The 25,465-nt window shown below is 40.4% G+C and overlaps 1 protein-coding gene across 3 annotated transcripts in view; it reads left to right on the plus strand.

Annotated features, from left to right (window-relative positions):
- The window catches only part of ap1b1 (adaptor related protein complex 1 subunit beta 1), a 35,219-nt gene extending 12,402 nt beyond the window's left edge, over positions 1-22,817 (plus strand). For all 3 annotated transcript variants that reach the window (XM_042487808.1, XM_042487809.1, XM_042487806.1), the window contains exons 13-22: positions 883-1,142; positions 2,324-2,528; positions 3,696-3,725; positions 3,814-3,951; positions 4,046-4,191; positions 4,280-4,409; positions 8,157-8,241; positions 9,684-9,770; positions 10,367-10,521; positions 21,324-22,817. In XM_042487808.1, the coding sequence (XP_042343742.1) occupies positions 883-1,142; positions 2,324-2,528; positions 3,696-3,725; positions 3,814-3,951; positions 4,046-4,191; positions 4,280-4,409; positions 8,157-8,241; positions 9,684-9,770; positions 10,367-10,521; positions 21,324-21,398 (1,311 nt within the window). In that variant the 3' untranslated portion in view covers positions 21,399-22,817. The remainder of the gene's footprint in view (positions 1-882; positions 1,143-2,323; positions 2,529-3,695; positions 3,726-3,813; positions 3,952-4,045; positions 4,192-4,279; positions 4,410-8,156; positions 8,242-9,683; positions 9,771-10,366; positions 10,522-21,323) is intronic.
- Positions 22,818-25,465: the final 2,648 nt, after the last annotated feature.

Below are 25,465 nucleotides of genomic sequence, written 5' to 3' on the forward strand. Positions count from 1 at the left end.
TATAATGTTGGTTGCTAAAGCAGTTCACTGTTAAATGTCTTTCACGTAATCTGGAGCTGCCACAGATACCACTTTACTTAAATTAATGAATTCCTCTAGCTGACTTAATCTTAGCTCTTTGTGGCTAAAAGTGGCAAGTTGATTGATGAGTGGATGTTATGATATTATTGCTTGAAAGTTGTTTGTACAAGCTTATGCAAGCGCTTGTCAAAGTTTTACAGGAAGAGAACATGACTGGATTTTGATATAAGAATCACAAGAAATTGTGTGGTTCTCTTTTTGTGTATTTTCTGCATATATTGGTGCACGATAGAGTGCTCCCGGTACTGATATTTTTCTGTAGGCTGACATGGAAGTTGGGGCCGCCTTGGTTCCCTCGTCAAAAAGCTGGGGGGGATTTTTCCTTTGGTTTATTGCAGAAAATAAATGACATGGCAAACAAACAAAATGTAACCAAAAAGCACAACATTATGAGCTTCACAAAGATGTAGAGTATTACAGTTGTACTGTTTTTACATTAGTTTCTATAGATTTATCTACAGCAATGAATTGCTAACCCTGGATGTGTGCAGGCAAAACTAGCATAGGGGAGAATAAATGTGTGCCTCATAACTTAAAAAATAACCTTATGATGAAATATATATTTTATTCATCGAACTGAAATCATTTGAGAGCCTCATATCATCTACATTTTTAAAAATTTACCACACACATAAATTGAGGTGTCTTTTTTTTTCTTAGAACTTATTTAATGACTTTGAATCATGACTCAGTCTCTCATATTGGGGCCAAGACAAAAAAAGTCCAACATTAAGTATTTATTAAACATGCTCCATGAATAATAATAATCCTTCATCCTCATTTCTCCGTCTCTCTCTGCAGGACTCTGATAACCCAGACCTCAGGGACCGCGGCTACATCTACTGGCGTCTGCTCTCCACAGACCCGGTGGCTGCCAAGGAGGTGGTTCTGGCTGAGAAGCCGCTGATCTCTGAGGAGACGGATCTGATTGAGCCCACACTGCTGGAGGAGCTCATCTGCCACATTGGTACTCTGGCCTCTGTCTACCACAAGCCTCCCAGTGCCTTTGTTGAGGGCAGCCGTGGTGTTCAGCACAAGAGACTCCCCGGCAGTGCTGGATCGTGAGTCATGCTTTTCTTTTTTTTTTTTAAAAAACACTGCAGGCAAAGGAATTTGTTTACTGAAGTGGATCTAGCTTCTTGATGCTGCTATTATGCTTTCCCTCAAATCTGATGAGTAACACACTTTCCAGGAGTGTCAAGCTGTGCAGCTGTTCTTCTTTGTTCCTTCCTGTATTTTAATCACTCATCGCATCTACTTGCCATTTTTCTCAGAGGAATAGATGGAGTTAAATCGGCAGTTAAACATCAAATTAGGTTTAAAGGTTATATGAAAACCAGTACTGATCACAGGAGGCTGTCTCAGCCAACACCAATCACAAATCCTGGGATCTTCTATTTGTCTTGTAGCATTATTTATTCGTTTATTTACCTATTTTAACAACACTGTATGTTAGGTATTTAAATAACAGATAAAAAAGTATAATTAATTAATAACTGTTTGTTTATTGGCAGGCAATATGTGCAAAATATTCACCTCTCTCTCAGAGACAGTGATAAATGCAACCATAGCAGCCTACGCTTGGTTATTTTGGGCATCTTAGAGCTTAACAAAAATAGGTTTCCTGTGACATAAAATAAGTAGCATTAGTACAATTAAACTAGTATTAAAGGTAAATTAAAACAATAAGTTATAGGCTACTAAGTCAACTAATGTTAATTTTTTTCAGCTGTTTCTTTTATTTAGTCTTAGGTTATATTGAACATTTTGGTCAATCTAGTTAATCCAATACCAATAATTTGATCATTTTAATTAAACATACTTCACTTAAGATTTTTTTTTAATCTCATTACTGATGAAAAGCACAACTTGAATCTTAACTCACACTGCAACAGTTTTATGTCAGCATCCCCCGCTTATAACACTTACTTATATCACTGACGCCAGAACGAGCACGCGCACACACACAGACTCCAGTGTACAACCGCATTAACTAACTTTCTCTTTCACACACTCCTATTCATCAGCCAGTCTATCATACTTTGTCTGCATTTTAGCTGTAGTTGTCTTGCGTGTTTTGCATCATCTGATTGGCTCTTTTGATCGACCTGATCAATCAGAGAATGAATGACAACTGATAACGATCAGTGGCTGGTCAATCATAGCACGCTTAACCAGGGACTTTAAATAAATGTCCTAAAATGCAATGCAATGCGTTTTCCTTCTTATTTATTTCTATTAGTGGTGACAGTGTTGAAAGCCCAGATACGGCTTCTGCTGCTGGAGTATCCGAGGCGCCTCCCGCTGTCATCCCATCCCAGGGAGACCTCCTGGGAGATCTGCTTAATCTGGACCTGACACCTCCTACCACCACTGGCCCGCCACCCCCCTCCTCTGGCATGCAGATGGGTGCTATGGACCTTCTTGGAGGAGGACTGGACAGCCTGGTAGGTCTTCTACACAACACTGTTTGAGTGAGGCGGCCAGGTGTAAAACATCTTGGTTGATTTTGGTAATAGGCTAAATATAAATGGGACCTACTGACCTTAATATAACTTTGTATTTTGTCTTTTTTTTCTGCCTTTTGGTGCTTTTTCTTTTTTTTCTTTTGACCCTTGTGTGTTTCCCTTTCTTTGTTCAATGCTGCACCTGCAGATGGGGGATGAGTCAGAGCCGGTAACTACTAATGGAGGGAGAGGGCACAACATTTCTAAACCATGTCAGGCCATTTTAGACGATTGATTTAATCACTGCTGTTTACTGAAGTTCTCATGCATCAGTCTGACATTTTCACTCATCGTTTGTCATTATTTATTATTGTGATATCTATGGTAAGCATGCTGTGAAATCCTTGAGTCCAGCTCTTTTCTTATCTCGGGGCTCTGCAATTTGTTTCAATCAGCCTCCCATTCCCCTGCGGACGGACACTCCTCAGTCACCTCAGCTCTCACATCAGTCCCCATCGTCCCCATCGCCCCCATCGCCCCCAGATTACAGCCCCACTGAGGTTGGTCCAGGGGACCACGCTGGACCAGTAAAGGCCAGCACCAGCCTTGAGCCCCCCTTTTGTCCCCTGTTGTGCCACTGTGTCCTCCAAGTAGTCCTCCCCAGCAGTGAACTGTGCCTGTTTGCACTTTGTGTTACATTCTTAATGTTTCCCACTCCGTGTAGGTGAGATCTTAGTCAGTCTTGCCTACAGTTCTTGTCAAAATATTGTCTTTAATGCACAGTAGTTGACCTTTGTCACTGTGTGGGAGCACTGTATTTTTTATAACACCAGTCTTGTTCACTGTACCCCTGACCTTTTCACCACCGCTATAGACACACTTAGTGAGTAGCATTTGAACAAAAACTATTTGATTTCAATAGCCACTCAGCCTGACTTGTGTGGGCTGCAAAAGGTCAGTCACATAAAGGAGGATTTCTCCTGTACTGGTGTCTCCATCTTGCTGTCACTTGTTTATAGAGTAAACCCCATAGCTGTCATTAATCACGGAGAGACATTTCTTAGACCCTCACTACCCTCCATCCATCCTTATCAATCCTTCCAGAGTATTTAATGTTGCGCCAATAGATAACGTGGAGTTTTTTGTGCTTCTTTCCCTCCTACCCAGCTCGGCGGAGACCTTGGAGGCAGTCCTGCTGTAAGTCTTTTTATCTGAGTATTTGTTGAGCTTGGATTGCTCAGTAAAGGATGACTTTAATGTGTCGGTTTTACTTTGTGACCCACAGATGGGGGCTGGTTTCGGTGCTCCTCCAGCTGCAATGCCAGCCTCTTTCAATGCCCCTGTCAGCGGCGGTCTGGATGACCTGTTTGATCTCGGAGGAGGAGTTGGTATGCCTATGGGAGCCTACAGCCCCCCTAAAACAGTGAGTCATGATAACCTGGGATGAGACATGCTATAGAATGATATAACACCAGTGGTGGGATTTATAATAAAAAACTGATCTGTTTTCTGTTAAGGTTTGGCTTCCAGCCATGAAGGCCAAGGGTCTGGAGATTTCAGGCACTTTTGTCCGCCGTGCTGGAGTCATCCAGATGGAGATGACCCTCACTAATAAAGCTATGAGTGTCATGACTGATTTTGCCATCCAGTTTAACAGAAATAGGTAAGACCACCCACTATGTGATTTGCTGATATTTCTGTATAGTCACGCACTTTGTAATACTTTTTCCGCCCTCTGTGTTTCTCTGTAGCTTTGGTCTCGCTCCGGCTGGTCCCCTCCAGATTCTCACTCCTCTCAGCCCAAACCAGAGTATTGAGGCAGTCCTTCCTCTCAGCACTGTGGGACCTGTTATGAAGATGGAGCCTCTCAACAACCTGCAGGTAACACCATCACAGTATTTCCCCCCCCCCTGAATTTTATGTGACTGTGCTAGTTTTTGTTTTGGTTGAACAGGAGTATTAAATCTCTTTCTCTGCTTCCATTTTCTATGAATGACTCAGGACTGAATTTTTGAGCATCACACTTGTGACAGTGATACCACTTGTCAACAAGATGATTGTCAAGACTTAAAGTGCAATGTTATGTATGCAAAACGTTTTTATTTTCATCACTTTTTTAATCAGGACACTGACGCCTGGTGTTTGCTGTTGTAACATGACTTCCTGCTGGGCCTATGGCCTCGAAAATCATGACAGCACTCTGTCAGAGTTGCATTTAAATGTAAACAGAAGCCCCTTTTTACAATGCTGTTCAAGGTTCAGACGACAACAAATGAAGCTGCAGTGGAGGAGGTGGCAATAATGTAACTTTTAATGGAGGCAACATTGTAGTTGGCAGTGGTCTGTGAAGCCGATAAATAAATTGCGAAATGTGGTAGGCGAATTCTTTTCACTATATTATCGATTTGTTTCACCCCGCCATTTTCTGGTGGTGTCTTCCTCATTGTAAGCTTTCAGAAAACGTGCACAAATACGGACAAAATGAACGCAGGGTACAGACAGAAGGTTACATCTTTCTTCGTATATGTATCTAATGTTGAGCATAAATGAACCCTTAATCCACCTCGCAATCCGCATGAAAGGTACAAACAGGCAATGAGGGAGCGGAGTTGTTCCCAAATGCACCGCACTCGGGCCAAAAGTTCGATTGGGCCGACTTAAACAATGCCTGTGTGAAAACACCCTAAAATAACACACTGGGGGGTCATTATGCTGGAGTTTTTTTGGTCTGTTTAAAAAGCTGTGCCTGCTTAATGAAGAGTCTTTGTTGTGGCAGTATTCCTGGATCTCTGTGTTAAAGGGCTGGAGTTAGCTGATATGACTGCATATTGGGTTTTGATAATTAAATAAAATCATCGCATTGTACAGCCTGTCAAATACTAAATTAAAGTTAGCAGAATTTTGACTTCTTCATGATTGATCTTTTTATATCCCAAGTTTGCAGAATTAAAACTGGAAATGCGTCATTGTTAAAATATTCATGAAACTGACTGCATCTCTTTGGGACATTCAGTTTTGTCGGAGGAAACATAACCATGTGTTCTCAGCGATTAGTAATGTGTCCTCACTCTTACTCACCTATACCATTGAATTCCCCTGTTGTGAATAAAACAGAATTAAAACATGAAACAACCTTCAGAACGGTCGTGATAAGTTGAAAATAAAAAGAGCGGCAGTGGGTGGCTTGTTTTTGATCAGGGTGGTTCTTTTAACTGGGTAGAATTGAGGACGGGTGCTGTGTGCAGCTGGAGAGAGTAGATAAGAGTGTCGAGGGGGTGATAGAGGTGGGGGCGGTCATTAGTGGTCACAACACATGGCTCCTTTGTTTCTCCTGGCCTCAGTGGCCCTGCTAACCTTTCTACTCTGCAGCCTCTGGGCCCGGCTTTGATGAGTACTATTGTCTGTTTTAACACTTTCTCAGATGTTTTACTTTGAGAGGTTCTGCTTTGTGTTTGTCTTGATGGATTATTTTTGAATTCTTTTTTCACTACGTGTGTGCGGTAGCAGTCATTGAAACCCCTTCATCACAAATCGCCGCATTTTTAGTGCTTTATTAACTTTGGGTGCAAGTGTCATGGGCCTGCAAAGAAACCAGTTAGATGTAACAATGTCAAAGTGGTGACTTTCTCAGGTGTGTGTGAGTACGGAAATAGATGTATTCAGCAGTGATGAAATTCCAAAAAACAGTGAAAGCAAAAGACATCAGCAAAGAGTTGAGGAAATTGTGAAAGGACTATAAAGTAAGTGATTGATGAATAAATCAGCTGCCGTCACCTGCTGAGCTAAATCAGACAGATCATCTCGTCTTGCGCTGATTTTATTTAATGGACAAAATTGTTGGCAGCTGTCTTGTTAGATGTATGTTTTTTGCTGTGTGATACAGCGCCTCTACTCTTTTTACCTGAAGCTTAATGGTGAATATTATTATTATGCAAATATCCTGTGTAATACATATATGGAAAAGGCAGGTGCAATTTAAGATTATTTTTTGAGTGCTCGTTTTCACGCTGCTCTGCGGTACAGGCAGCTGTGGACGCAGAGGAAGCTGCCTGGAGGAAGAGAGGCTTTTCCTGGTCAGGCTCCCAGATAATGTTATCCTCTGTCTTCTGCATAAAAGTGGTTTGTTTACAGCTTATAGCAACTTAATAAGATATAGTCTGTGGCTTTTGTTTGATATTAAGTGTAAGGAAAAAAAAATGTTGTTGCACATTTTTGATCTGTTGTTAGTGTAGTTGGCTTGCTAACTATTATGCAAATGTCGCTGGCGCACTGAACATCCCGCTGAACCCCAATCACACTCCAAAACTATGGAAAAGAGGGAAAAATAGTTCAATATTTATACTGAACAGCCAATATTGATTTAACTGATATAATTCTAAGTCAGGTGCAGCCCTAGGTTTTAGTATGCAGATCCTTTATCATTATTTTGACTGCTTTTTTACCTTTAAAAAAAGATTAAAACAATTATCAACATAAATTAATTTTGTATTCATCTCCTAATCATTTTGTCGGTTCAAAGGTGATGTGGATAGGAACTACTAGCCCACGTAAGACAAATAATGCCAATTATATGTGGACTATAAAAGGCTCTCTGCTAGCAGAAGTATTGGGAAGCACAAAAATATCTTGTTGCCAAAACAAGGCCAAACAGTTTAGGAACCTGGCGTCTTGTGGGTTAACTCAGTACATCACATGAGACCTGAAGTTTAAAATCATATCATGCAGTAGCCTTTATAGCCTTTATATGGCATCTGACTTTGTATGTTGTATTCTTTATAATGCATTTCCTTTAGTTAACTAACAGACAAAGTGAAGCTTTGTAGTTTGTATATGACTCGCTGTGTTACAGGCAGTCCTGCATTGCACCCAGGAATAAGACCCCCCGATAAATTATTCATGAGTCATTCTTCCGCTCTCCTCTGGCCAAACTCACCGTCCTTCTCTCCGCACTTTGTTTAGCAGCCTGATCAATACCACCGGCTGCCGCTTCAGGTGCCCCCATTATACCACAGTTGTTCTCGTGTTTCAGCGTCTTGTACTTTTGCCACAAGGGCCCAAAGTCTGTAAAAAGTCCTGTCTGAGAGGCTGAGGCTAACACTTTCAAGCTTTTTTTTTTTTAAATATAGACCTGCTGTCAGGTGCTGTCTTTGTTGTCTCTCACCTGTCAGTCCTGCTTTTGTTTTGTTTTTATTTTTGGTATTTTATTTTTAACCACTGTCTGCTATTCTTGTCTCCTTAGATCTTCATCTTTATTTATATCATCTTGTAAAGCACTTTCTGGAGGCTCTGTGGAAAAAACTATTTTTGATACACGTAGCTTGTAACTAATATGTGCCGATATGTTCTGGCAAAAGAGTTTACTGTGAGACAGTGTGATGGGAGGCTAGAAAAGAACATTGGTATTGTAGTAGTGTGTGTGTGTGTGTGTGTGTGTGTGTGTGTGTGTGTGTGTGTGTGTGTGTGTGTTTGTATGTAAGACTGTAGCCCTCTTGTTCAGTAAACTGCACACATACACCAGCGATGCCCATCCTTGAAGGGCACTCGAAAAGTAATTACCCATGTACTGCTTCTTGTTTCTCCTCCTGTCGTCCTCCTCTACCCCCTCCTTGGATGTAATCACTCTCGCAGGTGGCTGTTAAGAACAACATTGACGTATTCTACTTCAGCTGCCAGTACCCCATCAGCATGCTGTTTGTGGAGGACGGGAAGATGGGTGAGTGTGTCTTGACTAAACCTTTTCACTCAAAAGCCTCAAACCCCCACTGACGTCAACGAATTACACATACGTCAGTCAGTCAGCGATTACACATTATCGTGAATGTTCCTATCATGTGAAGAAGTGTATGACGTAGATGTGCGTTAGACTGTACTCGCTAACCTCTCAGGGCTGCGCATTTGCTCCTAGATGATACACAAGATCAATTTTTGGACCTTTTTCTTTCTTTGTGTGTATGTGTTGCTGTTTGATAAATTCAGTGAAAACATGTTGGCACTTCTCCCTGTGGAGCCTCCTGCTGTCAGAGGCTGCAAGCTAATGCTCCGCAGCCTCAGCTGCATCAGGAAACCTTGTGCCTAGTGTGGAAACAAACTGCTCACACACTACTTTGAGATATTTGTGTGTACATTTACTTTTACCACAGATTCTTTTGTAATTTTCACTTCATTAACATTCATTCATGTTTTTCTTGCGTAGAGGAGTTTTTGGCACCCCAAAGAGGCTTTAGCCACTGCCAAAGAGAAATCACCTGCAACAAAATGATGATTTAGAATAAAAATAGCAATTCAAGTCCTCTCACAATGTGTTTAAATATCAATTTATCAAACCAATGTTAAAGAAGCAGAGCATAAACTTAAACAAGATGACGCTGACTTCCAGCAGTCATCTCCCCGCTCATTCACTGCCACTTTTCACAGGAGAAGACCTCCTGTGATTTGTCACAGAATGTCTGTGGAAAATCTTAAAAACCCTTAATTACAACCAGGGTTGAAATTAACTTTTTGTCCACCTGCTACTTTGGCTGGTGTCAATAGATAACCTTTTTTTGGTTGGTGAGTGAAGCAAATCAAGTGGCCACTTGCATATTTTACCAGTATTTGGCTGGCGCTGATTTCCAGCCCTGATTACAGCAACATCATACTTTTTGCATCATCATGCCTCCTGCATCCCTTGCCTCAACCAAACAGAATTTCCAGAAAGTGAAAATGCGTCTGACACGACAGTCTCCTGCTGTGAGCTACATGTGTGAAAGGGTAAATCCTGAAAATGTCTGTCCCTGATTCTCCAGACATTGACACTGATGGACACTGACTGCCTCCCCCTCTCCTAACCACAAATCTCTCTCTCTCAGACTCACTCCCCTCCCTTTTTCCATTGTTGCAATTTTTTTAAACCAGTTTTGACAATTGGGGTTTCATCCTCTCAAGAATAATAGACATTTTGTTTATCAGATGATCAAAATAACAGGAAAATGCATACATTTCTGTCAAACCGGGTAACAGACTCATTGCCTTTGCAGTGCACGGACCGATCATTCTGTCATGGGTAGTTACCCCCTAAATGTATATTCTGAGCGAGGTATAACCCTGATAGTGTGTATATTTCTGTGTGTGCTCTGTCTTTGGACTCATCCAGTGATCGTGTCTCTCCGTCCACAGAGCGGCAGGTGTTCCTCGCCACATGGAAAGACATTCCTAATGACAACGAGTCCCAGTTTCAGATCAAAGACTGCCATCTCAACTCAGGTGAGAAGGCTGGAAAGGGAACAGAGAGTGAACTGCCCAAAGACGCAACACATTGCAGCGACACTCTGCTGCGTCTTTACATGTGAAAATAGCCTGACGGAGCAGTGGCGATCTAGGATTCAGATCCTCACTAATGAAGCAAATTGCATTTGATGAGAACTCATCAGCTGCAGTCCCATATTTACGTGTGATAATTTAGTTTTACACAAGCGTGAGAGCGGTTGAACTGGAGAAGAATTCCTAATGACAGCTTAATGGAGATTTTCCCCCACAGATTAAATTTCGTCCTCATGAACAAAGAGAGGGTTTCACATCCTACCAGGGAGCAGCAGCAAGACCGAGGCTGAGGAGAAAAGTTAATTCCGAATTAGTCACTGTATCTTTGCTGCACAGATAGCCTGGGGTGGTGTTTTAGAGGATGATAAAGGGAAGGGAAATCCTGCATCGTCTGGTACATTTAATGATTGTTTGATGACAGAAGGTGAATACTAAAAATTAGCAATAGCCTGTTAAGCTAATAAAAACAGGACACATTCAGTTAAACTCTTAAAATTTTTACTGTATTGTGTTAAATTTTTATAACATTTCCTCAACAGATGCGGCCTCCAACAAACTTCAGGGTAGCAACATCTTCACTATAGCCAAGCGTACAGTGGAGGGCCAGGACATGCTGTATCAGTCCATGAAACTCACCAACGGCATCTGGGTGCTGGCTGAGCTGAGGGTGCAGGCAGGAAACCCAAACTACACAGTAAGTACGGTGCCAGTTATATCAGCTGAATTCATGAATTTGAGTCACATCAGTGTGACTCTGGTGCTGCTGTGTTAACTACTTGCTACGAATAGAAATAGCTAGTGAGAAACAGGGACGACCTTTAGTATTTTATTTAAAAAAAAAAACTTACTACAGTATGTTGTGCCAGCTACTGTGATAAATATCAGGATTAAGAGGAATTAATATTGGCCACAGATTTTAAGAAAAAAATGACATTGCAACATTGTACATGGTGTTCGAGCACACAGCAATTACATTATTGTTATTATTATTAAGAATTTAAAAGAAAAGCAGGTGCTGCCAAAGCTACGCCTACTGTTGCTGTTCTATTAGTTTTTTTCCCCAAAATAATGGGAAGGTCTAAGGATCTATCGTTTAAGATCAAAATACACGCTTAACAAAGAATATCTTTGCTTGTAAAACAGTGTAAACACTGCTGTTTTCACGAGGTTATTCACCAATTTCCTCGCTATGGCATCCCTTATGTACTTGTATGTATGTAAGCATATTGTTGCTGAGAAAAATCATTGCCTCATTGTCAGGAACAGCTTTTTCTGTTGAAGGATTTGATTTTTTTTTCACCCTGATTGCTTATTTTCGTCTGACATGTAAGTTTTGTAAGTTGTTTATTTTAAAGAAAAGGTTGGTTCAAAGCAGCAAGTCTGTACATCACACAGGTGTAGATAATGTAATTTAAGACACAGTGCAGGACATTAAAATGAAACAAGTTAAATTAAAAAAAAGGTCCCTTTTGCAAGAGGTTCTTATCTGTGCTCTAATCGATTTTCATGCAGGCCCAAAAAAGTCCAATTTTCCAAACTACCTTTTAATCCTTTGAGCACAGACTGGTGCTGTCTCTACAACTGCATTAACCCAAAATTTTATATCTGGTGATCTAGATATTTTTGGATGCCACAATCATACCTACCATGAAACTGAAAACACATATTTAGATTTGCATGGTATTGGAGATCTGTCCCATGATAAACATAAATCAGATATAAGGGCTGGCACTACATCCGATTTTCACCACATAATTATTGAGGCAGAAAGAGTTCATGGTAATGATATTATCCCAATATCTAGAGAAAATTTAGAATAATAATAATACTATTACAGGCCAGGGTGGCTGTGGATCCATGAAAATGGGTTTTATATGTTTTTAGTCAAGTCAGAATGAGAATTTCAGGTGTTGCCACTATGGGAAACATCATTTTAACAGGAGGGAAACATTATTCGACAGGGCAACAGACCTCCAGCACATCACCTGTATGGGTCAAAGTCTGTATTTTCATCCTTTCTACACAATTGATCTCGATCTTGCAGTGAGTCTGCATAATTAAACTAAGGTCTAACTATTGGGCCTGCACATTAGTTTATTTTTCTAAGCACATTATCTGTCATTTTACCTTATTGTTCACTTTTTGAAGAACTTCAGTGTGTTTTCTTGGAAAGATTATATTTTCACTTTCCATCGCAAGATGGATCTTAAACTTTATTGAATGTGGTATTAGAAAGTCTTAGATTTAACTTGTTTATGCCAGTAGACACCCTGTATCAGTCAAATTCATCTTTAAATTGTATTATATGTTTTTTTCTCTTTTATTTGGCAGATGAGTCATGCTCAAAGTGTAGAGAGGTGGAGAGAGTCTGTAACTGTACAAAATCGTACAAAAAGAGCAATTACAGTTAATGGATATTGAAAAGGCAACCAGATGGTGTTGGGGAGGGAGACAAAGCAATTGGAAAGAAATGGAAATCATTTAAGAGGCACCAGAATATTTATACAGTGTTATAATACGTGTATTATTAACAAGAAATCAGTATTTTGCATTTAAATATCATGGTTTATATCACAACACCCCTGTCAGGAATCAAAGGAATTAACTGATCCAAACCATCAACTCGGGACTTGCATAACTTTGATCGAGAATAGCCTCACTAATCTACATTCAAACATACGGGGTAGGAAACTTCCACCCTGAACTTGAGAACAAACTACAGGCTGACTTGTTGAATTAAGTCAGTATGATGGAGTTGACAAAACACTGTCATCACTGCACGTCATGGATCGAGACAGATGACACAGCAGAGACATGATAGAGATTGATGTGCGGTAATGAGTGCTGAGCGTGCTGAAAGGAGGAGGCTCGGTGATTGTGCTGTGATTGGAGTGTGTGGCACTAGTATTCATGACTTAGCTCTGTGTGTGTGTGTGTGTGTGTGTGTGTGTGTGTGTGTGTGTGTGTGTGTGTGTGTGTGTGTGTTTTACACTGTGTTGTTGCATGGCTCTGCTTTGTCAGCGTGCCATGGTCTGCGCTGTTGATGGGTTGATGGATTGTGTTTGGCTTAGAAATTCTGCATGACTAAGTCCAGAACGATGACCTTGCTGTGACTCTCCTCCCCGCTCATCACTCAGTCTGCTTTCAGTTCATGTTTTTATTTATGAGGTGGCGTTAACTGTCTTTTTGGGTTCCAGGCTAGACGAGTCAACTTGTCAGTCACATCTCTCGCTCATTAAATTGTCAGGATTTTGAATTCATTCATACATTCTTATTTTAGTACGTCATCATGAAGCCCAACAGTGTGTGGGAAATTTAGGGAAAAAAATGACCTAAGGAATATATCCTTGAGATAAAATATGAGATTAATTGACCCAAATGAAAGCTTATTTTACTTAATGACTATTAGTAGAGGATTTATTTTTTCCTGCTGGAGGCGGTGACCATTTTTCATTTTCTCGCTCTTGATTTGTTGCTTTTTTATTTCCCCAGTGTGTCCATTTGTGGCGTAACCTCATTAATTCAGGAAGACTTTTTTCTTCTTCACCTTCAGCTGTCTCTGTCCTGTGCTCCTTTTGTCTTTTTGATTTCATTTTCATTTTTAAGTTCAAGTAGTTCCTCAGTGGGCCTGGAAAGGCTCCCCTACATTTTGGAGATGGATCATAAATTGTTTCCTGAGGAGAAAGGAGACTAGACTTTAAAAGATAACCGTGCTGCATGTACAGTGTGCAGTCTGATGCTCGTCTCTCTGAGCTCTCGCTCTCTCTCTGGCTGCTGCATGGTCCCTGCGCTCTCTTGGCACGCACATTAAAGCCAAGCTGCTAAAGCCTTTTGTCGGCAGCTATTTTTAGACCTCAAGAAGTAAAGCCTTGCCAGTGCAGTTTTTCCTGGGTTTTGTTGTGCTTCAGAAGATGAGTCATAAATACAATAATAATTTATTGCCATGAGTGAAGATATATAATAATTATGATAATGTCTGATTTTCGCTGCTGTGTACCCATGCTGTTTTAAAGTTATACTTGTAATTTTACAACTTGCTTGGCTTCAGCTTTCCCATGTTGCCTCACTACTTATATCAGGGTCTTACAGCTTCATACTGATTGTGGCTGTGTTTGTGTCCACCTGATGAATTTAACACCAATGTTCACTCTCTTTTAGCTCATGTTTTGGTCTCTACTTACTTACAAGGAAAACATCAGACTCTTTAGCTGTATGTTGCACTATGTTCACCAGCAAGTCACTTGCAGAACTTTATCAGTGAAAGAAGTTGAGGTCAAAAACAAATCTATGAGAGCAGTGAGAGTTAACCAAAACAGTAAGGTTGCAGACCAGACAGCTAAACAGTGAGCTTAAACTCATTATAAAGTTATGCAAGACTGACGTGAGCTTCAGATTCAGGTTATGATTCTCTGTAGGTTTAGCCCTGAAATTGACATTTTGTGGTGTTTAAGAGGTTGACTCACTCCGTTATTATGCCTCCAAGCTGGTGATAGCTGAGGCCTGAGGCATTATGTTTTTGGGTTGTCCTTCCGTCCATCTGTTCGTCCGTCCGGCACAATATTGTGAATGCAGTATCCAAAGAATGCGTCTTGGGAATTTCTGCAAATTTGACACAAACATTCATTTGGAATCAATGAGCTAATGAGATTTTGGTGGTCATTGGTGGAAGATGAGTGTGAAGCATCCATGTTTGTACAGAGATGAATGTAAACTGTATGTGCAACCTGACTGGAGCGTGGAGGCCATTATTTCTAATTTCACTCTGTGCTCCCTCTCTAAATTTGAGGGTTTTTGAGTCTGTCAACGCAACCTAGGCAGGAACCCCTCATGAATTCTGATCTGATCTGATCAGAGTGATGGTTAGAGGGGCAGCTGCTTCAGAGGTGAGTGAATGTGAATGCAAACTTTAGAACCAGCGCAAGTAATGGTTAAGTTTCACTTTCACTGTGACTGACGGTCTACTGCTCCGTCTGTGCCCAGAGTATGCTCTGTGCTCCGACAATGTAGATGCAAAATGCAGATGTTTTAATTGTGGCAGGCTGCCACAAGTAAATAAATGTGTGGGGAAACCCTAACTAATATTTCCTCTCCTTTGGTCTCTATTTTTACTTATACTCTACTTGCAAGGGAAATATCAGCCTCTTTAGCTGCTGTATGCTCCACTATGTTCACATGACCTGTGTGTATCTTTTGTTTGGTGATGAGCAGGTAGAGCACTGTAGGTTTTTTGGAGCTTTTTCACCAAAAGAAGTTGAGTGCAACCCGAAAACAATTCTATGAGAGCAGTGAGAGTCTATCAAAACATTTAAGCTGTGGCCAAACAATGAGCTGAAATTCACCATGAATATGAAAGGCTTTGGGGAGCTTCAGTTTTGGGTAATCTTTCTCTGTAGGTTCATCACTTTTTATATTGTCACTTTAGGTGTTTGTGAACCAAAGAGTTCTCGAGACTCTGAGAGGAACTACCTATTATTATTCCAGGGCTGTGTTTTTTTCTTTCCAGTTGCATTCGTACCACTAATAGGAATGCTAAAGTGGTGTAAGCCGACCAGCGGTTGGTCTAGCAACATCCCTTTTGCTTTCACAAATCAAAATGCATTGTATTTCCCCAGCCACAAATATGCTAAGTAAAGCTTGGACTTTGGTGTCAGTCCATTTGTCTGCATTTTATTTCTTTTTTTTTTTAAGACCGGTGTGTTGTCAGTTTACACGGCTAGTGGAATTTTAAAAATGGATGTTACCGGTAGTACCTAGTTCTTATGGTGCAGATACAAAAAAAAAAGGTGGTCCTCAGATCTGTGTTCCTCAAACTTTGGAAACATTTTTAGATTATTTTTTGGGATTTCTGCCTCTTGTTTCTTATGATACAAAGGATAGGGGGAAAGGGGACACTGAGCAAAGGGCCATGGGTTGGAATCAAACCTGCTGCCAAGGACTCTAGTACACCTAGGACACCTGCTCTGCCAGGTGAGCTACGGGGCCTCTCGTCATGTTGTCATTTCACACCGCGTTCCAGAAATATTGATTACAGCAGCTGTCAGTTTCTAAATTGTCAGCAGCTCTCAAATTCCCTTTGACTGATATCCATTGGAGCTCATGTATACCTAATAGTTTTATAGGAGAGAATTGGGACATTACTTATCTTTTTGACATGAAGCATGGTATCCTCATCTGCCAGCTCCTGTCCCCATGGCAACTATGTGACCAGTGATGTAGGGTGATCTCTCTTTCCTGATAACCGCTAATTCTGAGGGTTTTGGTAAAAATGAGCTTCAACAGAAATGGACACCAAAGTACAGCTGTACACACAAATATATCTGCTGTCCCTTTAGACAAGCAGAGATTTACTGCTTTTAGGTTAACCACTGAACATCATGTATACTATATATGAATAATATAATTTTGTATCTGTTAAGAGATTTAGCAATATTACTTTGCCATGGTATCTCTCCCTTTAATAGCTCAGAATTAGATCTCTGTTTGTAGCGTTACAAATCAGTGAGAAGACCGCTGTGAGCTGTTACTGGGTTTTAAATGATTGCTGCAACAATATGATGAAGTAGCTTTATTTGTCAGGTATTAAATTAACCTGATTAAAGGAAAACAGACACACTGGTCTGCTTAATTCATCCATAAAGAAGTTTCTTAATTGATTTAACTGAAACTATTGCCCACCACGTAGCTCACACATACAGTACATTTAGTTTTTTTTTGTTTTTTTTTTTAGTTCTTTCAAATGTAAGAAAGCTTACATGATTTGAGAGAAATTTGTAAGTTCAAGAAACAGGGAGGACAGTATTTGGAACAGTTGATAATGTGGTATTGAAAACACAGAACATTTAACAAATTTAAACAGGTTTTTCTAAACAAGATAATGAAGTGATATGAGATGGTAAAACAGAGAGGGAGACAGGCGCATTAAGACAGGGAATAAGATAGGTAGGTTTCTTCTGATGGTGTGACTTTGTTTTCTGTATTGATGTGTGTGTGTGTGTGTGTGTGTGTGTGTGTGTGTGTGTGTGTGTGTGTGTGTGTGTGTGTGTGTGTGTGTGTGTGTGTGTGTGTGTGTTGAATATTGGGCCAAAAATTGGGATTATTCATGTTTTAAAATGAAGGGTTTTTTTTTGTTTGTTTTTTTAAATAAAATTCTAAAAAAGGGGTATCAAATCCTACCCCCTTTTTTAGAATTTTACTTTCTCCCACTCCTTTTCGTTAATGAAATACGTATGTGTTTTTCTTTCTTAAATTTAATTTTATTCTCTCATTTTATTCTGAATGTTTGAAAATAAAGATCTAAACAAAAAAAAACAAGAATAAAAGATGCAGGACAAGGTCTAAACCATTACTCTTCATTTTTGAGTTGGCCTGTCAAGAAGGTTGTGTTTATGATCTCAAATGTATTAGAATTGAGATACTTAAAACTTTATCAAGCCATGATCATGCATCGAACGGTCGTCTTTCTTTACTTTACCCTTTGCAGTGCTGCATTGCTGCATCAGAGGGCTGCATCGGCTCCAGGTCCTCTTTTCTGCAGATTTACAAAGACAGCCTGCAGTGTCCTCAGGCTGCTTCATTGCTGGTGTGATAGGTGCTGTGAATCCATGAATCTGCTTGTCAATTGAAAATCCTTGGCAAAAAGAAAACACATTTTTTTAAACAAGTTATTAGAAAAAGAGAGTCATGTAAAAACCTTGATCCTTGACGTTCACAGTGTTGCCATAATGGAAAAAAAAGAAATGGATGATTGAAAACAAGAAATATGTCTCTCAATCCATACTGATTTACACATTTAGATGATAACAACCTTCTCTATCATTACCGTGGCTCTCTCTTCCTTTTTTATCTTATTCCCTTTCCTAAGGGAATAATCCTAATAATATTTTATCAGCAAGCCGTAAGATGAACCCCTGAATGCCGCAGTTTCTAGCTCTCTTAATAGCAGGTTCTACACAGCAGCTACAGCATCTGCATTTCCTCACATCTTACCCCATGCTGACAGCAGAGCGGCTGCCTAAATGTTGCCAGCAGCAGTAGCATGCATTAGTAAAGAGTCCAGAGTGTGCAGAGGCAACACTTAAGGAGATGTGCAGTATTACTGCTTTATTCCTCTGCAGCTCTGTGGTATCCAGCACTACACACACACAGTCACTTTGGTGGATTTTGGTTTCCGGTGAGGTAAAGGAGGGGTCTTGTCAGTCACTCACCAAATCTTTGGTTAATAACTGATTAGTGTTATTATTACAATGGTGGCAGGCTAAAAAGAGAAGATGTTAGTCTTCTCTCAGTACTGGAGTTTCAAACTTCGACACAGTGCTTTGAAAAATATTTTGACAGCTTAAAAACAAGCTGTTGAAAACACTTTTTTCAAAGTTGTACCTCAGATTGTCATGAAGTGATGAGGAGGAATTACTGAATATAATACATAGACAAAAATGACAAAATAATGAAAAAAAAACTCCAGTAAAATGAACATCAAAAACACAAAATAAACACAATTAGAGAAATGGGGGATATTTGGGCGATATTTGGGGGATATTTGGGCGATTTTGGACGTGTTGTTGCAAAGACTCTGGTTAGAGTCAGGCTGGAAACCTTTGTTACATGTCATCGATCATTTCTCTCTGTCAGCGCTCCACTGTCTGCTGTCTAATAAGGGACATGCAGTGCCCAAAAATACTTCCACAAAATCAACAAGACAAAGAAAAATCACTCAAACTGAAACGCAGATTTTAAATAGTCATTAGTATTCTCGGATTTAGTTTCTTCTCTTTCTGTGCTGTTTTTATGTGTCGTAAATGTCCTGCGCTTTCTATCTTTAGCAAACTAACCCTGTGACCCCCTCCAACTATTTTCCGGTGGAACAAATGTGTTTCTAAGAAATGACAGTGATGAAAGCTGAAAGAACAACACTGCAAGAGGCAGAGCTGTGTGTCTGTGTCTGTGTGTGTGTGTGTGTGTGTGTGTGTGTGTGTGTGTGCAAGACAAATGCTGCTTGTTTTCTTGACTTAACCGACGTCACAGAGACATGTGGGCTTTTCAGGGCTCCATTCGTCATCGGAGGAAGCACAGCTGGTTTTGATTGTGCAGCAATTATTCTGAGAAACTTTCTGAAATATTCAGAATTGCTGTCTTTTGTATTTATTAATAAGTGCGATGTCATGACGGTGCCTGTCCTGATACAATTATCCCTGAGCTCCAGCTGTCTTGTATTTCTCAGTCTGAGGAAATAACATCCGCAGTGTGATTGCTAATGGAAAAAAAAACTCACCTTTTTGTGAGACAGTATCAAATCCTAAACCTGCTGCTTGCTGAGACGAACATCAAAGAGTGGAGAGCCTGCCTCTATTTGCTAAAGTGTGTTTATGTGTCTATATTTCTGTCTGTATGTCTATCTGTGTCTGATGAGACTAAACAAGGGACGCGTTTCAATCCAAAGATTTTATTCTCATTGGAAAAATATACATTTTGTGTCCTGGAAAAATACCAAAAGATGTTTCTCATTTGTACCTGTAAGCACGTGAAGCAATATTAACAATGCTCATGTCTGAAGTTTGCCTGATGAAGATCTTGTTGGTGAAATGTTAAGTCACCACATTTTTGAGGTCTTGCAAAGTACCTGTCCCCTTAATTTTACCTGTGCTTAAAGTTATGCCATTTATATCCAAGACTTGAATCAAAAATGAAGTTGCTACATCGGTTTAAAACAGCTATTACTCCATCATACTGACATTAACTCGATTCTGCTTCACATCTGTCATTGAAGTAGTCTCCGTCTGTCTGACTTCGATTTAAACAAACGCTGTTCATTCAATCGAGTTCACACTTGGCATGTGTATTTGAGTGTATTTCTGATGATCCAAGGAAGTGTAGTGTTAAGTGTGAGCTCTTGAGATCTGTGGGACATATTTATAGGTAGTACACTATTACTTTACCACTTGCACACACTGTAGTGTTCCCCCTATTAACCATCATAGCACTGAACGGCACGCTGGGTACAGCTTGTTCCTTGTTGCTTGCTACAGTAAATTCAACAACAAATGAAGAAAGGGAGACTGGAGATGTTACACTGTAGCACACTCATACATTTCAAACATCAATGATATATCTTTTGGAATTACCTCTTCTGTTCCTGTAATTACTTTGACTTAATTGAGGCGGTAAAATGTTTGTGTGAGCTTTTGCACCCAAATCATAACACGAATGCCAATCACATGCATGTTATGAACGGGCACTGCACTAGTTTCTTTACATTTTGTTATATTCCCACAGTATGTCTGATGTAGTGTGGCGACATTTGTTACGGGACACGTGTGTGTGCGTGCGCGTGTGCGTGCGTGCGTGCGTGCGTGCGTGTGTGTGTGTGTGTGTGTGTGTGTGTGTGTGTGTGCGTGCGTGCGTGCGCGTGCGCGTGCGTGTGTGTGTGTGAGAGAGAAAGCACAGTAACCAGGCTGACAAGTGCTGCACACACAGTAAAGTGCATGCTTTTCCAAAATAGAAATTTTATTATGGGTCCTTGAAAATTCATGGAAAAGTTTTGAAATTTTGACTATGAAAATGTGTGGGAACCCCAAATATGGCTTGTCATTTAAAGTATGAAAATAGCTTTTGATATTTGCTGAAACTTACTATATTCTGAGAGAAGTACATGAGACATATAATCTGTGGGGTAAGAAAAACATGTTCCTGTCTTCTTCTTCTTCCAGCCTCTAATGGCATTCACTAGACTCAGACCAGGACATGGACGCAGCAACCAGTCAGAGCTGAGGTGTCTCAAACATAGCTGTCAATGTTGCCAATCACTCAGGGACCTTTGGTCAAACTGTCAAACCAGGCAGCACTGATCAGATATGAATCAAGACTCTGTTACTGTATTTCCTGTTTCTCATCTCAAATGTTTTCAAAACATATTTTAATGACTTTTTCGCTGTAAAATGAGAGAGTCTCTGAACCAGCTGTCATGTTGGAACTGAGGCTGGGCCATCTTTCTCATTTTACAGCTAGATAGTACATTAAAATATGTTTCTGCGAGAAAATGGCAGTGTAACAGAGTCTTGATTCATATTTGATCAGCGCTTCCGAGTTTGACAATTTGACCGCAGTTCACCAGCAGTGATTGACAGGATTGACAGCCGTTTAGAGACTCTTCTGCACCAATTTGGTTGTTTTTCAACGGCCTTGGTAGATTCTTGCAAAGGCGGATGGACAGATCATAGATTATCTGGCTCATGTACTACTGTGTGGATATAGTGGCAGTTTCAGCAAATCTGACAGTTATTTTCATTAGAGTTACCAATCCTAGCTTTAAAACAGCCACTCTGTTTTCAAATGATGATGCAGTACATGGACAGTCTAACAGTCAATAGATTTGCTTCTTATTTGTACCTAGACATGAAGATATGTACCTTGCTGCTGATGGTCACTTGTGAACTGTCTATCCCACCTTGCATTGCAACAGTCCAATCATATTCAACCCTGCTCGACTCTTATTTCCCTCAGATTTCTCTGAAGTGCAGAGCTCCAGAGGTCTCCCAGTGTGTTTTCCAGAACTACGAGATGGTGCTCAAGAACTGAAAATCACCCTGACATCGACCCGGCCGCCGCCCTCGCAGACTCTTGACACCTCCTCCTGCTCCTCCTCACCTGATCCACGGACCATGTTACAACCTCACGCAGTGCAGGAGTCTCTTCCTGCTGTTTTGGCACTCTGTGTGTCAATGCAGCTGTTAAATTAGGATGCTTAATGATTTCTTTTATGTTTTTCTTTCCTAAGACGGCAGAAAATTCTGGTTCACTGTCTTCGCTAGCCTTATCATCCCTCATCGTCCCCTCTTATGTATGTTTGTTATACACTAGTTTCAGGACATTATCTCCTGATACATTTTCTGAATGAACACTTTCACGTTAACCTGGTCCTCCTCCGCTCAGAGATGACCTGTATTCTTTTGGGGACAGACGGCTGTATTCCCTGACGGTTTTCTCTGCATGAGGCTCTTTAATCATTATCTAGCCCCACTTCTCTGCAAATTGGAGTCTATTTTTAGCGTCTGCAATCAGCAGGTGAATCATCACTGTCTGCATATTTATTTAGGGTACTTTCAATTAAAATACGCAGGAAAAAAAGGCTTTAACTCTCCTTGCCCCTGCCCCTGTGTGAGGTGGCTGCCTGGGCCTTAGAAGAGACACATAAGATACTTACAAACTACATCATTGTTGTCTTTGTCATTTTGTAGCGTTTTCTTTAGTGTCTGTGGTTAGCAGAGGGATTGGATCCTCTGCTGGCCCTGGATGTGTGCTGTGTGCATGGAAGCTGTTTGTGTGCATTTCTTTAATTTTTTCCATCAATATCTGGACATTTTATAGACCGGCAGCAGTCATCCACTGCCTGCTCTCATACTTAGTCATTCCATGGTTTGATTTGTGTTCGTAGTCTTGTTAGTGTTCATGTGGCAAACTGGGAGAGAGCCTCAGGTGTTGAGGATTTTGTATTTGCTGCTTCTCCCCGACAGCCTCTCGGGCTTTCTCCGCCACTTTACTCTGTCTGTATCCTCAGCGCAGCCTCTCGAGCACCGTGGCCACCTGAGATGAAGGCTCAGGTGAGATCACTCTAAATGTGTGATGCCATGGTTTGTAACACTTCTGAGTAATCTACATGTAGGTAGCACACTGACTACATCCAGTGTCCCTGTTTCACCTGCAGACTCCAGCAGATTAATTGGATTTTTATTTCCGAGTCATTACACTGAAGCCCTTTTTATCGGCTCTGCAGGATGTATGCACCCACGCTAACACCTTGTACAGATTACAACAGAGGTGGCTGTGTACTCTGAGCGTGCGTCTTCGTGTGTGGTGACGGCTGATTCATATGAAATGCTGTATAAAAAAGAAAAAAAAAAAGAAAAATCAAATGTTTAATCAGATGTTTTTGATTGACATGATTTTGTTCATTGTGTGTACATCATAAAGAACTATTAAAAACTCTTGGTAAATTCACATAACCAGTCTTTTCTTTAATGAGAGACTAAAATGCATTGCAAGGGCATTTTATGTTTGCGGTGCAGTCTGCCAGTGCCAAAGTCCCAGAGTCACAGGATGCAAAACGTTATCTCGGTTTTATTTGCTTGGTAAAGTCCACATTCCCAAAGTCCCTGGAAGCAGGCGTGCATTGTTTTCACACTCTGTACTTTATAATCATTGATGACCTTTGAGGCGTTCATGTCTCCTCTCATGGGCTGCTCAGCTACCGCTCCTGCGTTACAGACTTGGCAGCCCTCTCAGCTTTGCATACAGAGTCTCGCGGTGTTGTTCAACCTTGAGCCGTGCGTGAAATCTGAGGTTTATCCACAGCACGGTGCGGAGCAGCTCCTCTGAAGCGGTGACAGGGGTTTTAAAGTCTGGGCTGCTCGAGAAAGCTTAACCGGGATTTCCACTGCAAACACGTCTCGTCTTAGATCTCTTCCTCTCTGAATGTTAAAGGTCAGATCTGTCCAGAGATGAACATGTGCTGACCAAAAGCTGTGTCAAGAGTCTCTTCTACTGATGAATACTGTATAATGATCGTATGTGATGAATGCACTCCTTTAGGGGGCGCCACTGCACTGGATTGGTATTGCACTGGTAAAGGTTCAGTCCTTATGGGGAACGATAACAGACTGTCAAACTACTAAAGCTTAATACCAAGAGGGCAGCCATTGTACTTTTATTCAGCTATATATACATCTTAATTCCCAACACAAAAGGCCAGTACTGTTTCTTATTTGATCTGAAAGGAATCACGTTGTACATCTCACTTCATGCTTCTATCCCATGTTTGGCTTTTTTTTTTTCGTTGTGGTAGTAATATTTTAACATTTAATAAATGATTAATTATTCGTAATGGAAGAAATATTACTCATGTGAATGTAGCAGCACCACAGGGTGAAATTACTCAGTACAAGTCAAAGTCTTGGATACAACATTACTTAAATAGAAGAGAAGAAGAACTTGCAGCATAATGTATGCAAAGTAAGAAAATACTCATTAGACACCAGAACGACTGTTGGTGTTTAACTGGATTAATATTATTAATGTATCGCTGTGTGAGCAGCATTTTTTGTTGTAACTGATCAAAATTAAGCAAATTGTGAAAAACTTTTAATACTGTTAGATAATTCAACCTGTAATAATATAAAATGCATCTTATATTGTAAGCTGAGTGTTGTTATAGTTCAAGTCCATCATATGCACGTACAGAGTAAACCTGTAAATTCATGTCATATTTCAACTTGGTACGAAAACATAAAAAAATATATATAATTTTCATACTTTGTCACATTTCGGATGTCCATGATGTGGCTTTCTACTGCACACAGGTCTACCTGAAACTGATTTTTGTAGATTACTTGGGTTTGGCCTGGTTTTCAAATGAGTCATCTTTTACAAAGGGCTTACGAGTTTAATTAATGGTTCTATTAATAGGTAATGGGTCATTTACTGATGCTTTACAGCCTTTAATAAGAAGACCTTTTGGGCTGCCAGGTTGTGACACATTTCTTTGATTGGTGTTTATGATCCTTCAGCAAGGTACTTGCTTTGTGTTTTAAATAGACATTAAATTCATCAGAGAGAGGAGGGTCCAACAGACAGTTAATAGCTGTGGAGAATCTGGTCCAAAGTCTGTTTACTTACTGACTTAATGCAGTGTAACAAAAAAAAATCTTAATTCATGAATTATCAATATTTGTAACAACATAATTATCGAACAAAATAAAAATAAATTCCAGGTCTGAATAACCCTTAGGTCACAGGGCCAAATATACACTGTGGGCCCCTGTGGGCCCCTTTGGGGGTTAGCCTTGATAGATTAAAGTTGATTAAAGTTCCCGTACAGATTAGGATTTAGTGGTATTTAGTGTGGACTGGTAGCTGAAGAGGTGCTAGTTCTTGGCCAGGTCTCCCGAATAGAGGGACTCATCATCTAAAAGGTCAGTTGTGTAAAATTTAGGGCGATTTGCTGCCTTCTAGCAGTGAATTGCAAATTGCAACCAGCTAAAACTTCTCCCTGCTAGAATTCCTTTGTTTATCGGGAGCCAAATTATCCACAGAGGTCTCTTCCTCTCCATAAAAAAACAAAGCAGGCGATTATAACAGCTATAATGATACACTTCAGCATGTTGCTGTCAGCGACTAGTCCAGCACATGCTAATGTGAAGTCACCTTTTTTCTACAATAACTTAAGATCCAGACTTTGAGGAGGTTTTCACTGAAAGCTGAATTGGGATTCCTGATACAGTGGCCGAGGCAAAACCGTGAAATCGCCAATGGCTGTATCTGGAGCCAGCGTTAGATTTGACCTTTCTGGGCTTCTGTAGAAACATAGCTCTGCAACATGTTCTTTATAAACCAAGGACCCACTCTCTGTCTCGATATCATAGGTGCCAACTAGACAGCTTGTGGTGAAAATTGCTGCTTTGAATCCAAAATAGGGGATTATTGTTATTTGTGTAGGTCTGATGATTGTTTGAAATGGAGGGGGGGGGGGGTCTACAAAGACAAAGTCACCATGTGAATGCGGTCAGGCTGCTAAAATAAGCCTACTTCACTACTAAACTGTCATCACTACAGCACATAAACGAATTGACCACATTTCATTTTGCATTGTC

Source organism: Plectropomus leopardus, chromosome 6 (assembly GCF_008729295.1).
Source record: "Plectropomus leopardus isolate mb chromosome 6, YSFRI_Pleo_2.0, whole genome shotgun sequence".
Taxonomy (NCBI): Eukaryota; Metazoa; Chordata; class Actinopteri; order Perciformes; family Serranidae; genus Plectropomus; species Plectropomus leopardus.